At 41.1% G+C, this 18,701-nt stretch overlaps 1 protein-coding gene across 1 annotated transcript; it reads left to right on the plus strand.

Annotated features, from left to right (window-relative positions):
* Window positions 1-49: 49 nt before the first annotated feature.
* Window positions 50-9,182, plus strand: LOC135465342 (cartilage matrix protein-like). The gene is made up of 6 exons (XM_064742599.1): window positions 50-77; window positions 491-616; window positions 1,438-2,004; window positions 2,434-2,454; window positions 2,741-2,764; window positions 9,086-9,182. Exons 1-6 carry the CDS (start codon window positions 50-52, stop codon window positions 9,139-9,141), a joined length of 822 nt encoding a protein of 273 aa, XP_064598669.1. The 3' UTR covers window positions 9,142-9,182.
* The last annotated feature ends 9,519 nt before the right edge of the window (window positions 9,183-18,701 follow it).

Below are 18,701 nucleotides of genomic sequence, written 5' to 3' on the forward strand. Positions count from 1 at the left end.
ACTTAAACAAGGCTGATGAACTCGCTGACCACTACACTAAAACCGCACAATGGTTGGATGTCGCGCAAAGTCTAGAAGTATTGTGATACAAATCCTGTGCGAATGTATATTCTTATGGGACATAGCTCCCTTCACCCCACTAAATCAACACTTAAAAGGACCCAAAACTGCATTGAAGGAAACCTTTGGACATTCTCAGCTGGCTGTGGAATCTATAATGATACAAAAACCGACCTATAGACCTATACAATCATACATTATATTTTTTAAAATTGTAAAAGTAGAAAATGTGGGGAAAAGTTATTTTGGGATGAATTTTGGGATGGATCAGCTAATGGCCAAATTTCTACCTTACCACCAGCCTTCACATCGGTCCTTAAAAACGAACCCAATAAGATATTGACGTCGGATATCTCATACTTGTATTTCCTCAGAAAGCCTCAAGAGAACGTGCGATTCTTCATAAATGAAAATGACGGTATTTGCTCAGGAGATTGTGGTTACCTAGCGGTGGTGGATACAGGGGCCAGCAAGTGTCCCTGGGCGAAGATAGAAGCTCAGCCTTATTTCTTGTACAATCCCAAGACCGAAGAATGTTGTGATTGGAAAGATGCAAGTAAGTTGGCTGAATGATGACTTGGCAGTTTAGCTTTGTTGTACTGATGGATCTGAATGTGGCGGCCTGGCATGAGAACATGTATAATCAGGCACGTGTCAAAACGTAGCAGACTGGCATGAAAAGGTGTATGGATGGGCAGGTGTAAATATGACTGATTGGCATGAGAACATGTATGTATCAAGGAAAAAAACACACGAATAATGAATTAACCTAATGGATTTGTACACATGTCGATCAACGTGGCTGATTGAGATGAGAACATGTACCCATACATGTGTCAAAATACGACAGCCAGGTATGAAAACATTTACGTGTATAAGCTTGTCTAAATATGACAGTGTGACACGAGAACATGTACATATACTCGTGTTAAAATTTGACTGCATTAGAACATATATAGATGTGTCTAAATGTCAAATTTGACGGTCTGGCATGACAACTTCTTTTTGTATAACCATGTCTAGTTATGACGGTATAGCATGAACAATTGTATTTGTATAAACGTATCTAATGATGACGGTCTGACATGAGAACTTCTGTGTGTATAAACTTGTCTCATTATGACGGTCTGACATGAGAACTTGTGTGTGTATAAACTTATCTAATTATGACGGTCTGGCATGAGAACTTATATGTGTATAAACTTGTCTAAATATGACGGTCTGGCATGAGAACTTATATGTGTATAAACTTGTCTAAATATGACGGTCTAGCATGAGAACATGTATGTTGAAGGAAATCTGCCAATCTGACAAGAAGGCTAACCCACAGTCACATTTTGATAAAGCACATAATCGCTTATGTTTATATACTTGCAGCTAACTGTGTGGATCTTCAAGCCGATGTAATGTTCGTCATCGATGTCTCTGGTAGTATTGATTCACAGGAATTCAAGCAGCTGATAAGCTTCGTGAAGAGCATTGTTTCAGCTTTGCCCATCGGCCTTCAAGAGACTCGAGTTGGGGCTATTTCTTTTACCAGTACTGCTAAGCTGGAATTCTCTATGGATAAGTACGCCACTGAGGCTGATATATTGGCAGCAATGGACACAATAGTAAATAAAGCCGGCGGTACTGCCACTTTTGCTGCTCTGAACCTTCTCAAGTCTGAAGCCTACCTGCCTTCCAATGGAAATAGGGCTGATGTACAGGATCTGGTGTTTGTGCTGACTGACGGAAAGTCCAGTAACAAGCAAGCTACTTTGGACGCAGTGAAGAACATCGAAAATGAGGGCTATACCATTTTTTCCGTTGGCATCGGTAACAATTTAGATTTAGATGAACTTAACGCCATATCTTCTGATCCTGACTCGACGTTCACATTACGAGCGGATTTTGACAGCCTAAACACCATTCTGAACACCCTTATTGATTCAGCGTGCCGAGGTAAGAATCAGCCAGCTTACATTAGTTCCGGTTTGCCATATCTGTCTGCGTTACTCACCCCAGGCCCTTAATTGAGCTTGATCCGTGATTATCTATACTTCACTTTGACAAGTTCAAATTCTTAGCTCATAATGTTTTATAACAAATAGTGAACGAAATCTGAATCTGAACATTATCTGATGTTTTGTGAAGATTATGGAACAAAAGAAAGTGAAACAAGTACATTTACTGATTTAACGTTCGGATACACATGAATACACTGTAGTTTTAAAAATAATCTGATGAAACTTGGAGATGTTATCTTGAAATCGCTATCGCTTTGGAAGTTTAGGTTCAAACGACCATTTTTAGCCATTCATGGAGTAACTATATTTACTGTACTTTCTAAAAGTGACTTTTTAAATGACACATTCCGTTTTAATTTTTCAGTGCTCGCTCCTGTCAGAACACGTAAGTGATTGGTTTCACAGAGATTTTTGTGTAGGTGAAAGAAAAGAGCTAAAGAAAACAGAAAAAACAGTGACAAGTATATGGTAATGATTTATAGGTATGAAAAGAAAATTCAGTACATGATTAAAATGAACAAATATATAGTCATTTGTAAAATGTATGAAATTATTCTAAAATTGGCTACAATTCAAACAACTCGATTTAACTTAATAAGGCGGTTAAGTGTGGTAGTGAAGCTCTGACAACTAACCTCCAGTATACCTAGACGTTTTCTTTGTTATTTCAGCTGGAAATGGTTTGGACTCTGCAGGTCTGTATAGTTTCTTTCATTGCTAGTCAACGAAGTATAAAGTGTACATGTGGTTACATTGCCTAGGTCCTCGTGCTAAAAAAGCTAGTGTCATCCAGTTCATTGCTCTATACTCATATTTGTTCCTATATAATGTGACGGTCGTGCCTTTCCAGGTTTAGAACAGGATATTATATTTTAGCCAATTGTGGCCTTCAATTCAGTAAGAAGGTAACTTTATCACACTGACCCCATCAGCTTGTGTTACAACAATCCAGGAAGGGGCAACTTTAGCACACTGACAACATCAGCTTGTGTCACGTCATGTCAGGAGGACGGTATTTTTGGCACATTGACACCATCCGTTCGTGTCACATCAAGCCATGAAAAGAATAGAATTAGCACATTGACACCATCAGTTCACGTCAAATCAAGTTAGGGAGAGGGTAAATTTAGTACAAGTTCACCATCAATTCATGTCACATCAGGTCAGGAATAGAATAACTTCAGCCTTTTGGATCCATCAGCTCGTGTCACATCCAGCCATGAAAAAATACATTGACCATATCGACACCATCATGTCTCGTCAAGTCAGCGACAGGGTAACTTTAGCACTATAACACCACCTGCTCGTTTGGCATCAAGTTAGGGACAGGGTAACTTTAGCACTTTGACACCATCAGCTGGTGTCACATCAACTCAGGAAGAGTGGAACTTTAGTAAATACACCTCATAAGCTCATGTCACATCAAGTCGGGGTGAGGGTAGCTTTAGCACTTTGACACCATCAGTTTGTGTCACATCAAGTCAGGGACAGGGTAACTTTAGCACTTTAACACCATCAGGTCGTGTCACATCAAGTCAGGAAAAGGGTAACTTTAGCACAATGACCCCATCAGCTCGTGTCGCATTAAGTCAGGGATAAGGCAACTTTAGGATTATGAAACCATCAGTTTGTGCCACATGAAATGAGGCAGAGGGTAACTTTTGCACTTTAACACCATCAGATTGTGTCACATCAAGTCAGGGACAGGTAGCTTTAGCACTTTAACACCATCAGCTCGTGTCGCATTAAGTCAGGGACAAGGCAACTTTAGGATTATGAAACCATCAGTTTGTGCCACATGAAATGAGGCAGAGGGTAACTTTTGCACTTTAACACCATCAGATTGTGTCACATCAAGTCAGGGACAGGTAGCTTTAGCACATTAACACCATCAGTTTGTGTCACATCAAGTCAGGGACAGGTAGCTTTAGCACTTTAACACCATCAGATTGTGTCACATCAAGTCAGGGACAGGTAGCTTTAGCACTTTGACACCATCAGTTTGTGTCACATCAAGTCAGGGACAGGTAGCTTTAGCACTTTAACACCATCAGATTGTGTCACATCAAGTCAGGGACAGGTAGCTTTAGCACATTAACACCATCAGTTTGTGTCACATCAAGTCAGGGACAGGTAGCTTTAGCACATTAACACCATCAGATTGTGTCACATCAAGTCAGGGACAGGTAGCTTTAGCACATTAACACAATCAGTTTGTGTCACATCAAGTCAGGGACAGGTAGCTTTAGCACATTAACACCATCAGTTTGTGTCACATCAAGTCAGGGACAGGTAGCTTTAGCACATTAACACCATCAGATTGTGTCACATAAAGTCAGAGACAAAGTAACCTTAGCACATTAACACCACCTGCTCGTGACGAATCAAGTCAGGAGAAGGGTTACTTTAAGACATTAACACCACGAGCTTGTGTCATAACAAGTCAGGGACTTTAGCACTTTGACACCACCTGCTCGTGTCACATCAGGTTAGGGACAGGGTAATCTTAACACTTTGACACAATCAGCTGGTATCACATCAACTCAGGAAGAGTGCAACTTTAGTACATACACCTTATAAGCTCATGGCACTTCAAATCAGGGCTCAGGTAGCTTTAGCACTTTGACATCTTCAGTTTGTGCCACATGAAGTGAGGCAGAGGGCAACTTTAGCACTATGACACCACCTGCTCGTGTCACATCAAGTTAGGGACAGGGTAATGTTTTTTTGACACTTTTAATTTGACACCATCAGCTGGTATCACATCAGGTCAGGAAGAGAGTGACTTTAGCACATTGACACTATCAGCCTGTGTCCCATTAAGTCAGAAAGAGGGTAACTTTAGCACATTGTCACCTTCATTTTGTGTCACATCAAATCAGGAAGGGGCAACTTTAGCACATTGACACCATCAGCTTTTGTCGCATTAAATCAGGGACAGGGTAACTTTAGCACATCAACATCATCAGTTTGTGTCACATCAAGTCAAGCAGAGTGTAACTTTAGCACTTTGACACCATCTGCTCGTGTCGCATCAAGTCAGGTACAGGCTAACTTTAGCACATTAACACCATTAGCTGACGTCACATAAACTCAGGAAGAGTGTAACTTTAGCACTTTGTCACCATAAGCTCATGTCACATCAAGTCGGGGTGAGGGTAGCTTTAGCACACTGACACCATCGGTTTGTGCCATTTCATTTCAGGTAGAGGCAGTCTTTAGCACATTGACACCATCAGCTCATGTCACATCAAGTCATCCAGAGGGTAATTTTAGTACATTAACACCATCAGCTTGTGTCACATCAGACTGTGTCATATCAAGTAAGGAAGAGGGTAACTTTAGGACAGTGTCACTATCAAATTCTGTCATATCAAGTCAGGAAGAGAGTAACTCTAGCATTTTGATACCATCAGCTCATGCCACGTCAAGCTGATTAGAAGCCACTTGTTTGTTCACTGCGATTCGTATTGGTCTGCAAGACATCGGACGTATTAGATTTTTCTGATCCACCAATTTGGGGGCCTAAATTAAAATGCATATTAATTCCCCTTATAACAGGGACCATTTCCCACTCCATATTTTTGTAATCAAACCTTAGATTACGAATGGACGCGTAACTGCATGTTAAATGAGCGGTAACATAGATTTATGATATGTGTGATCTGAAGTCAGGGGTAAGGTATCATAGACTGATCTACCATGGGCGTCATCTGAAGTCAGGGGTAAGGTATCATAGACTGATCTACCATGGGCGTCATCTGAAGTCAGGGGTAAGGTATCATAGACTGATCTACCATGGGAGTCATCTGAAGTCAGGGGTAAGGTATCATAGACTGATCTACCATGGGCGTCATCTGAAGTCAGGGGTAAGGTATCATAGACTGATCCACCATGGGCGTCATCTGATGTCAGGGTTAGGGTAACATGTTGATAATAGATGTCATATGATGTCAGACATAGGTAACATAGATTGACCATAGATGTCATCTGATGTCAGACATAGGTAACATAGATTGACCATAGATGTCATCTGATGTCAGACATAGGTAACATAGATTGACCATAGATGTCAACTGATGTCAGACATAGGTAACGTAGATTGACCATAGATGTCATCTGATGTCAGACATAGGTAACATAGATTGACCATAGATGTCAACTGATGTCAGACATAGGTAACGTAGATTGACCATAGATGTCAACTGATGTCAGACATAGGTAACGTAGATTGACCATAGATGTCAACTGATGTCAGACATAGGTAACCTAGATTGACCATAGATGTCATCTGATGTCAGACATAGGTAACCTAGATTGACCATAGATGTCATCTGATGTCAGACATAGGTAACGTAGATTGACCATAGATGTCATCTGATGTCAGACATAGGTAACGTAGATTGACCATAGATGTCATCTGATGTCAGAGATAGGTAACGTAGATTGACCATAGATGTCAACTGATGTCAGACATAGGTAACGTAGATTGACCATAGATGTCATCTGATGTCAGACATAGGTAACGTAGATTGACCATAGATGTCATCTGATGTCAGACATAGGTAACGTAGATTGACCATAGATGTCATCTGATGTCAGACATAGGTAACGTAGATTGACCATAGATGTCATCTGATGTCAGACATAGGTAACGTAGATTGACCATAGATGTCATCTGATGTCAGACATAGGTAACATAGATTGACCATAGATGTCATCTGATGTCAGAGATAGGTAACGTAGATCGACCATAGATGTCAACTGATGTCAGACATAGGTAACGTAGATCGACCATAGATGTCAACTGATGTCAGACATAGGTAACGTAGATCGACCATTGATGTCATCTGATGTCAGACATAGGTAACGTAGATCGACCATAGATGTCATCTGATGTCAGACATAGGTAACGTAGATCGACCATAGATGTCATCTGATGTCAGACATAGGTAACGTAGATCGACCATAGATGTCATCTGATGTCAGACATAGGTAACGTAGATCGACCATAGATGTCAACTGATGTCAGACATAGGTAACGTAGATCGACCATAGATGTCATCTGATGTCAGACATAGGTAACGTAGATCGACCATAGATGTCAACTGATGTCAGACATAGGTAACGTAGATCGACCATAGATGTCATCTGATGTCAGACATAGGTAACATAGATCGACCATAGATGTCATCTGATGTCAGACATAGGTAACGTAGATCGACCATAGATGTCATCTGATGTCAGACATAGGTAACGTAGATCGACCATAGATGTCAACTGATGTCAAACATAGGTAACGTAGATCGACCATAGATGTCATCTGATGTCAGAGATAGGTAACGTAGATTGACCATAGATGTCATCTGATGTCAGACATAGGTAACGTAGATTGACCATAGATGTCATCTGATGTCAGACATAGGTAACGTAGATTGACCATAGATGTCATCTGATGTCAGACATAGGTAACGTAGATCGACCATAGATGTCATCTGATGTCAGACATAGGTAACGTAGATTGACCATAGATGTCATCTGATGTCAGACATAGGTAACCTAGATTGACCATAGATGTCAACTGATGTCAGACATAGGTAACGTAGATTGACCATAGATGTCATCTGATGTCAGACATAGGTAACGTAGATTGACCATAGATGTCATCTGATGTCAGACATAGGTAACGTAGATTGACCATAGATGTCATCTGATGTCAGACATAGGTAACGTAGATTGACCATAGATGTCAACTGATGTCAGACATAGGTAACGTAGATCGACCATAGATGTCAACTGATGTCAGACATAGGTAACGTAGATCGACCATTGATGTCATCTGATGTCAGACATAGGTAACGTAGATCGACCATAGATGTCATCTGATGTCAGACATAGGTAACGTAGATCGACCATAGATGTCATCTGATGTCAAACATAGGTAACGTAGATCGACCATAGATGTCATCTGATGTCAGACATAGGTAACGTAGATCGACCATAGATGTCAACTGATGTCAGACATAGGTAACGTAGATCGACCATAGATGTCATCTGATGTCAGACATAGGTAACGTAGATCGACCATAGATGTCAACTGATGTCAGACATAGGTAACGTAGATCGACCATAGATGTCATCTGATGTCAGACATAGGTAACATAGATTGACCATAGATGTCATCTGATGTCAGACATAGGTAACGTAGATTGACCATAGATGTCAACTGATGTCAAATATAGGTAACGTAGATTGACCATAGATGTCAACTGATGTCAAATATAGGTAACGTAGATTGACCATAGATGTCATCTGATGTCAGACATAGGTAACGTAGATTGACCATAGATGTCATCTGATGTCAGACATAGGTAACGTAGATTGACCATAGATGTCATCTGATGTCAGACATAGGTAACGTAGATTGACCATAAATGTCATCTGATGTCAGACATAGGTAACGTAGATTGACCATAGATGTCATCTGATGTCAGACATAGGTAACGTAGATTGACCATAGATGTCATCTGATGTCAGAGATAGGTAACGTAGATTGACCATAGATGTCATCTGATGTCAGACATAGGTAACGTAGATTGACCATAGATGTCATCTGATGTCAGAGATAGGTAACGTAGATTGACCATAGATGTCATCTGATGTCAGAGATAGGTAACATAGATTGACCATAGATGTCAACTGATGTCAGACATAGGTAACATAGATTGACCATAGATGTCATCTGATGTCAGACATAGGTAACATAGATTGACCATAGATGTCATCTGATGTCAGACATAGGTAACATAGACTGACCATAGATGTCATCTGATATCAGACATAGGTAACATAGATTGACCATAAATGTCATCTGATGTCATAGGCAGGATAAGTTAGATTGATCATACATGTCATCTGATATAAAGGGTAGGGTAACTGATGAAAAGTATCTGGCGATTGTCATCTGAAGTTAGGATCTGTAGTTTTATGATGATATCTCTTACTGCTCTTTACAGAGAAAATCGCTGATGTCTTAGCCGTGTCAGTGAAGACGTGTGAACTTGACTGGTAACATCTTAGCCGTGTCGGTGAAGACGTGTGAACCAAGCTGGTAACCTCACGCAGAGCTACAAATGACTAGAAAATGCATTCAAAATTCCTTGTTGTTTCTTTTGTGATTAAAGCAGCAAAATAAATGATTTCCGTGTTGTTTTTGTTTTCAAAGAGCAATGTAACAGGTTAACAAGCCTCCAAATCCCAGTTTACATCTACAGCCGTTTGTTCAGTTGTGTTTCTGTCATATCAGAAATAGATATAAATTCAGCTGAGATAATTAATCAGCCCTCCGTTTGGAATTACTAACCACTTGCCGTCTGTGGCGAGATAACATCACACACGTAACAGATAATTGGTACCTGTGTATGGGCTCGTCTTTGAGTCTGTCGCGGCGCAATGACTCAGGAGAATCTCACCAATGCAGTCGCTGTGAGTTCAAGTCCAACAAGTCTGCTGGCTTCCTCTCAGGCCATATCTGGCAAGGCCTGCCAGCAAGCTTCCCCCTTACACCCCGGCTCCGCCCTGTTTACTCCCACCATAATACTGGCTGGCGAGTATAAGTGAAATATTCTTGAGCACGGCTTGAACACCGATCAAATAAATAAATAAATGTGTATCTTGAGTGCTCATGTCAGAGACATGCAGTGTTACTGGAGCGTAATGCTATAAATAGTATTAAGTATGCAGCATAATTAAAGACGTACAGCAGAGAGAGTCAAGCTAAAACAACGACGGCAGTGTGATACCTGGTAAATTGTCATACGTGACCCGTGAAATATATTCAATTTACCTCAGAGTCTGGCTTTATTGTGACCGTTAGAAGCAACTTACAAGCCCCCTGGCACCATGGCTTAAGAAGTAGGTAAAAATGCAGTGATGTTAATTGTAATTTACTGGTTTAAAATTACTCCAAAATCGTCATCACAGTAAGGCCTCAGTCAGATTTTATTTACTTATTTGATTTGGTTTGATGCCGTATTCAATAATTTTTCACTTCTACAATGGCGGTCAGTTTTAGAGGAGAAAATTGGAGCGGTGGGATAAACCAGCATTGACCTGTGTCACACCATGACGAACGTTCCCAAGTGTTAAGTACAGATGTTCACATCTTATATTTATTTATTTATTTGATTGGTGTTTTACGCCGTACTCAAGAATATTTCACTTATACGACGGCGGCCAGCATTATAATGGGAGGAAACCCACGACCTTCCGCAGGCTGATGACAGACCCACATCTTATATGTTAGGTGAGAGACAAGTGACCATTGAAAGTGAACAGTGAGTTTGGGGACATACACCTCAAGTGAACAATCTTGAAGACGCGTATCCTCGTATGTCATGAAACATTTAAGTGCCGAAGCAGACAGGCGGGCAGACAGAGAGACAAACGACGACCGACTGACGACATGGAGACATAGAGACGAGGGAATAGGAGAACCGTAGGCAGACAGACAGATGATCGACAGACAGCCGTTTGATAGACGGCAGGCAAATGGAAATACAGATAGACAAACGGAACCAGACAATTTGCATATAGAAAGACAAGTGGACAAACAGATGGCAGACAAACACATAGAAAGGGAGACAAATTGATTGACAGATGGCAGGTATATAGGAAGAAAAGTGCACAAACTGCAGAAAAATTGGAAGACAAACCCAAAGGGGCATGGCCGATAGTAAGACAGGAAGACATGAAGACAGACAAACGGACAGACAGACAGTCCAGTGGCAGACGTCGGGCAGATAAGAAACGAGTGGACAGGGAAAGAACAGGCGGACAGATAAGCAGACCACAAGCAGACGACAGAGACGACACCTAGGCAGCAGTCGGATGGACAGAGAAAGGGCAGGACAGACCAATAAGAAGGAAGCGAGGAAGTAAAAAGGCATGTTCCGTTACAAACACCCCTGACACGTTCGTCTGATTCCTATCTCGCCAACTTTATATCTACATAACCTAACGATGAGGAAATAGTTCACTGTTCAAACCAACCATATTATCTTTGTACATAATTAAAAGAGCCAGGAATGCGTTGCAGCGAATGGGATTTATGAAAGCAAGGAGGTAATGTAAAAATTTGAAGCAATCATTAAGCAAAACCGAGTTTAGAGCGAGTTCTACGAAGGCAATGTCTGCCAAGAAATATCATGTTGCAATCATCCGATAGTTGAGTCTGTCGTTTAGTTTCAGAGGTGCTTAAAAAAGACCCTCTTTAAGTTGTACCTTTGAACTCCAAAAATTTCATTTATGTCCTATTTTGTTCACGGTGTCAAAGATATTACGAAGGAGAAACGAAATAGCCTGCGTAATAGAAGCTTAGTGCAACATGAGTCCCATACGGAAGCATATATTAATTGTGTTAATTCATCATTGGTGTAAAAACTAACAGATCGAATACGATATCGAGAATATAAATTATCCTATCAGTCATCAAAGTCTGCTTTGAAGAAAATATATTAATGTACATCACGTTCAGAGTGGAGAAGCAAGCTAGTGAAGCATGTCGCGCTGATTCATATCTAAAAGTACTGATGGTATATCTAAATTTTCACCCCTAATGTATTCGCCGGCAGGTTTACCGTGAATGTCAACAAGCTATTGGGATTTGCCGACACTGTATTAGTTTATTTATCTATGTATTTATTTATTTTAATGTTGTTTAACCCTCAAGAATGGTTCACTTCTACATTGGCGGTAATTGCGTCACAGGGTTATAACTGAGTATGTTTGAAATGTTTGTACCCGATTTCCATTGCCATCGTGGTTACACATCTACAGTTTAGTTGACGCTTCAACCAATAAAATCAAAGCCTTCTATATAATCTTAGGTGCATTTGCCATGGCAACATTCATATAGAAATAAGCTTATTACAGTAATGCAGCATGACTTCGCATGCTCGATAAATTACTGTGCTGTTGTATCCCGAATACGGTCTGTCACTCTTTGGGATTGTTTCAAAAGTCTCTTTTTTATACAGATTCCCAAGAAACTGACCACTGACTCACCAAGCATACGGAATGAGCGTGACAAGACTTCATAATGTGACATCTTATCTGATAGTGTGCCTTTTTGTTTTTGTAAAACCAATCATAAAATAGATGTATGTATATTTAAACGAGGCACGGACAGTTTTTTCTAGCGGAGTTTTTATTCATTGATTGTATAAAATAAGCCACATTTCCGCACAGTTTATTAGCTGTATAGTGGACAGGTCTGAAAAGGTCGGTAAGTACTGAACATCCAGTTGTTAGGAAGACCCTTCTCAGTGATATGACACTAGTTAACCAATATTGCTTTAGGGTGATAATAGTCTGAAATGTCCATTTAAACATAATTTAGCATAACTGCTTTATTATGTCAATGTAATGAAGCATTTTGGCTTTATCATTCAGTAAGAACGGTGTCAGCGTATATATGCTTATACGTCTGCTTACCTTATATTCACCTAAATCAATTTCCAGAACCTCTCTACACTGGGAGCCACGATACTTGATCCGTGTCAGTAAGATTCTACATTATACGTTGTGTGCAAATCGGAATTAAATGTTTATAAATGATTTAAACTCAATTTCCACTCTGGTGATTTTACATTAACCTTGCTGGGACTCGGAAAAGGGAATTCAAAACATTGAGAAGATTCGTTCGATTTGTTCGGTTCAAAAGTTGAACGGCTGTATTTCTGTTTAAATATGGTTTACCTATAGGGCGAACTGGCTGTGAGAAATACTCACTTCGGCTGATCTAGGGAATCGGTGCATACCACATGTAAGGAAGAGTTCGAGTTGTCATTTTTAGTGCAATTGTCCGCAAAGAGGAAGGTTACACAGAGGCGGAGCGCTACGTTAGTTCATGTAATATCCCAGCTGGCTTTGGGCTAGATCGGCCGGATCTGATTTGGGAGGTGTAGCAGTCGATCTGTCAGTTACGATCGTTTTCAAAAACTTTCATTTCAGACATAATGTTGTGCTAACTCCTGGCTGGTGTTGTATTTTAAATGTCTGATTTAGTTTGAACAGGTAAAACTCAGGACCAAGAAGGAAATGTGGCTGTATGGATTTAGCCTGGCGGTTTTGTTAGCAGTCTTGTGTTTAGATGGATGCACTTCGCACTCCGTTAGGAACCATCCTCAACCTGGCCAATGGCCGCTTACCAACTGTCCAGTTGTTCATTGCCCAACTCTGCGATGTCCACAGCTACAATGTCCACAGATAAAATGTCCAGAGAGTCACCCGCAGGGAGGCAAAGTGACATTTAACTGCAACTGTAACATGGAAAGCATGAAAAAAGGTGAGAAAATTTTTCTTACAATGTAGTCGCGTCAGGTTGGCGTGGACAAGAGTGATGTGCAGGGTGGAGGGGCGGTACTCTGTCACGTAGCCTGGTCAGGTTGGCGTGGACAAGAGTGATGTACAGGGTGGAGGTGCAGTACTCTGTCACGTAGCCTGGTCAGGTTGGCGTGGACAAGAGTGATGTACAGGGTGGAGGTGCAGTACTCTGTCACGTAGCCTGGTCAGGCTGGCGTGGACAAGAGTGATGTACAGGGTGGAGGTGCAGTACTCTGTCACGTAGCCTGGTCAGGTTGGCGTGGACAAGAGTGATGTACAGGGTGGAGGTGCAGTACTCTGTCACGTAGCCTGGGAAAATGTCGGGTAAGATAGCTGCTGAAGCTTCTTCAGGTCAATCCATTACACCTTTGTCTTGATTTTTGCAAATCTTTTGGAAATTTGTTGTGTGAGGTGATAGGCCGAGTACTAGCACAAACATTTACTCCTCCGTTTCTCTGGTGCGACTCCAAAAACAAAAAACGCGAAGCTGACTGGTGTTGTAAACAGTGGAAACTTCTTGATTACAGTGTTAAAGCCCAATCAAGTAGGAGGGTAAGTAGATAAGTAAACCGATCAATAAAACAATCAGTAGACCACAAAGTACTTCAGGAAAGCAAACTTCCGTCAAATCCAGATCACTACTAAATTTGATGCATTGGTCCTTAGTCCAAGGCCCAGCAGTGCACAAAATTTCATCTAAATAATTTCTTCCGTAATGTTCCTGACAGACAGACAGAGGGACGGCCAGACAGACAGATAATCAGATATATAAACGTTTGGCTGAGGTAATAATAGTGCTGTAGAAAATAATAATAGACCTATTTGGCCTGAAATGACAAATAAAAAGACATCGCGATAAACTAAATCGTATCAATGTGGAGCGCCATTGCGGTTCAAGAAAAGGGACCATTGTGAGTGAGCGAGTGAGTGCTTTGGGTTTAACGTCGTACTTGACAATTTTTCAGTCATTTAACGGCGAACTCCTAAGAATGCATGCAGCGTGCCTCCTTGTTGCAGGAGGGATTTCCACCACTCTGTTATCTTTCACTGAGACGACTTACCGAAGGCAAGTAAGCGGCATCACCTGACACGGGTCATCCAGTCGTTGCACTAGCCTTTTAATGCTGACCGCCATGCAAGGAAGCCACAACTTCCTCTTTTAAGGTCCTAGGTGTGGTCCAACTCGGGAATGACCCTGGATCTACCGCCCCCGAAGCGGACGCTCTGCAAACGGAGCCACTTAGGATCCATTGTGAAGGATAGTGGCTAGCAATGTTGAGCGCAATAATGTTAATGAAAAGGCACCATACATGGCAATGAACAGACTTGCAATGTAGAGCCAAACTGGAGTTAATGCAAAGGTACTGAGCACGGCAATGTAGAGACCAGCAATGTGGGACGTAATAACGGATAATAACGGTACCATGATAAACAGTAGTGATGTGAAATGTACTGGCTGACAGCTGCGAAATGACATTTACATTTATCGACATTTTAGTTTCCAGTACTGTCTAACCAACATGTCATTCACTCATTTTTAATGGAAGTATTAAATTTTTTGTTCTCAGACAAATGCAAATGGCAGTTGCTGTTTAAAGCTGTCAAAGGGAACGGTCGAAATGTCTACCAGGATTTCACAGACGATGTACCAATAAATGAAAACAGCCCAGAAGCAATCGTGATAGAAAGTAGTAGCCTGCCCTTCAAAAGCCCTCTTCTCAAGGATTGGAACAAACTACTAATCAAGGAAGTACGTTTGTAGAATGACGGGAAAACATGCACTTCCAGTTTAATTATCCAGGTTTTTCTGTGAGCACCGCTAGTGTTTGAAAGAACTGCCGGTGACCTCACGCCTCGGGTCAAGCGTACGGGCACTTCTTACCTCCCCCGTTTTAATATCATAGATTGCAGTGCACGCTACCGCCATTGTCTGTAGCTGTGTCATTGGCTGAGATATTCTCTAGTCAGAGGCAATAAATTTAAAATTGCAAACTGCAAGGGGAAAGCACATTCTCTTCAGAATTTTAATTTCATTTATATGCTTTATTTTAATTTCATTTATATGCTCGCGTCGCCTTAGAATCCCTTTTAAGCTTGAACCAGTTGGCGGATATGTCAACATGGTGAGGAACAAAACCAGGGGCGGATATGTCAACATGGTTAGCAACAAAACCAGGGGCGGATATGTTAACATGGTGAGCAACAAAACCATGATAGCCCTGGGAAACTCAATGAGTAGCCTAAAATTTGTGGGTTACAACCTCTAAAGTCGGGGAGATGTTGATATTCTTCTTTTTTGATTAAAAAAAAAAGAGATTTGCCAGCAGGCAATATTAAAACTACATGGGAAGCAAGGGCCATGACGTGTACTTGGCCAAAAATGTCAGTCGGGTCGAGCCCGTGGGCTACACACGGGGGACACACAGTTTATCTTACCTTGAGCAAACGCAAACCGATTGGCTTAATTTTAGACAACCATAATGCATTACACTACCTGTAAAACATATTATTATTACAAGTATTTATCATTGTTGTCATTTCGCCGCAGGTTAAAGTCGACTTGTTCAGAGAAGGAGAGAGAAAGGCGTGGTTTCTGTTCGATGGAATTGCTTCCAGTCGCACCAACTGGTTCTCTCAGAGCAGGCTCATCGCCTCACCGTACAGCAAACTGAAGACAGACTCATTTACGCACTTTTCTCTCGAAGGGCAAGCTATACTCTTTCATCCTATATATCGGATTCCGTTTCCTGTGCATGCATTTTATCTGATTGATGTGCGAAGCCGTACCCACCGCATCTACTGTTGCCAGTCCCTTCAATCTAGCTGGCTTCATACATACACGCTCATGTATCTCTAATCTCCAGGTGTCTTCCACGACCCTGCTGTCCTGTTTCTTAATCATTGTGAACTCTTTCATCAATCCTCTCTCACACAACAGGATAACTTACATGTACTTCATGTATGTGATCTGTAGTACACCCATTTTTACTTGTTTTAATTGCCGGTATCATGCTTTATACTCATTATTAGTTACTGACATAACAGGTTAAGTTTTATGTTTTGTTATATTTTTCTCATCTTTGAGGCAATGAATGCAACAAATTGAAGTAATTTTAGAATCCAACCAACAATAAACTGAATTGTGATATTGCATATTTGTATCCTCAGAAAGCCTCAAGAGAACGTGCGATTCTTCATAAATGAAAATGACGGTATTTGCTCAGGAGATTGTGGTTACCTAGCGGTGGTGGATACAGGGGCCAGCAAGTGTCCCTGGGCGAAGATAGAAGCTCAGCCTTATTTCTTGTACAATCCCAAGACCGAAGAATGTTGTGATTGGAAAGATGCAAGTAAGTTGGCTGAATGATGACTTGGCAGTTTAGCTTTGTTGTACTGATGGATCTGAATGTGGCGGCCTGGCATGAGAACATGTATAATCAGGCACGTGTCAAAACGTAGCAGACTGGCATGAAAAGGTGTATGGATGGGCAGGTGTAAATATGACTGATTGGCATGAGAACATGTATGTATCAAGGAAAAAAACACACGAATAATGAATTAACCTAATGGATTTGTACACATGTCGATCAACGTGGCGGATTGAGATGAGAACATGTACCCATACATGTGTCAAAATACGACAGCCAGGTATGAAAACATTTATGTGTATAAGCTTGTCTAAATATGACAGTGTGACACGAGAACATGTACATATACTCGTGTTAAAATTTGACTGCATTAGAACATATATAGATGTGTTTAAATGTCAAATTTGACGGTCTGACATGACAACTTCTTTTTGTATAACCATGTCTAGTTATGACGGTATAGCATGAACAATTGTATTTGTATAAACGTATCTAATGATGACGGTCTGACATGAGAACTTCTGTGTGTATAAACTTGTCTCATTATGACGGTCTGACATGAGAACTTGTGTGTGTATAAACTTATCTAATTATGACGGTCTGGCATGAGAACTTATATGTGTATAAACTTGTCTAAATATGACGGTGTGGCATGAGAACATTTATGTTGAGGGAAATCTGCCAATCTGACAAGAAGGCTAACCCACAGTCACATTTTGATAAAGCACATAATCGCTTATGTTTATATACTTGCAGCTAACTGTGCGGATCTTCAAGCCGATGTAATGTTCGTCATCGATGTCTCTGGTAGTATTGATTCACAGGAATTCAAGCAGCTGATAAGCTTCGTGAAGAGCATTGTTTCAGCTTTGCCCATCGGCCTTCAAGAGACTCGAGTTGGGGCTATTTCTTTTACCAGTACTGCTAAGCTGGAATTCTCTATGGATACCTACGCCACTGAGGCTGATATATTGGCAGCAATGGACACAATAGTAAATAAAAACGGCGGTACTGCCACTTTTGCTGCTCTGAACCTTCTCAAGTCTGAAGCCTACCTGCCTTCCAATGGAAATAGGGCTGGTGTACAGGATCTGGTGTTTGTGCTGACAGACGGAAAGTCCAATAACAAGCAAGCTACTTTGGACGCAGTGAAGAACATCGAAAATGAGGGCTATACGATTTTTTCCGTTGGCATCGGTAACAATTTAGATTTAGATGAACTTAACGCCATATCTTCTGATCCCGACTCGACGTTCACATTACGAGCGGATTTTGACAGCCTAAGCACCATTCTGAACACCCTTATTGATTCAGCGTGCCGAGGTAAGACTAAGCCAGCTAATCGGTCTCGGTTTGCCATATCTGTCAGCGTTACTCACCTCAGGCCCTTAATTAAGCTTGATCCGTGATTATCTGTCTTTCAAACAAAACAACTTTGCATTCTTGTGTTTTATAACACATGGTATTCGAAATTTTAACTATATCAACTAAATCGAAGATCAGAATGTCAGCCAGAAGTCCGGTGGCCCCAGGGCTGATGTCTCGTCATACTCCTCAGCAGCGCTTGCGCCGCTCTCTACCTTTCGCTTTACATCACTGCCACCTATAGAGAAGCTTGACCTTTGGAGCCTGTTAGACGCACGTAGGCTTGTTTAGGCTTTGCCTCATCACTTGTCCCCTCCCGCGGAACTATTTAATCTGCATTCATCAATAAAATTGTTTTATGTTTTGGTCAGAATCACAGTGTGGTGGCAGTGATGTAAAGCGAAAGGTAGAGAGCGACACATGCGCTGTAAGGAGCATGATGTCTGGTATGATGTGGAGATATCTATAATTTAACCTTGTAACATATTCTAATACCGCCATGCTAAGGGATTAT

The sequence above is a fragment of the Liolophura sinensis genome, chromosome 1 (assembly GCF_032854445.1).
Source record: "Liolophura sinensis isolate JHLJ2023 chromosome 1, CUHK_Ljap_v2, whole genome shotgun sequence".
Lineage (NCBI taxonomy): Eukaryota > Metazoa > Mollusca > Polyplacophora > Chitonida > Chitonidae > Liolophura > Liolophura sinensis.

Coding starts and splice junctions, on each gene's coding strand:
- LOC135465342 (XM_064742599.1), top strand. CDS start 50: ATGGTTGGATGTCGCGCAAAGTCTAGAA. Junction 2,005..2,433: donor TATTGATTCAGCGTGCCGAG/GTAAGAATCAGC, acceptor TTAATTTTTCAG/TGCTCGCTCCTGTCAGAACA. Junction 2,455..2,740: donor GCTCGCTCCTGTCAGAACAC/GTAAGTGATTGG, acceptor TTGTTATTTCAG/CTGGAAATGGTTTGGACTCT.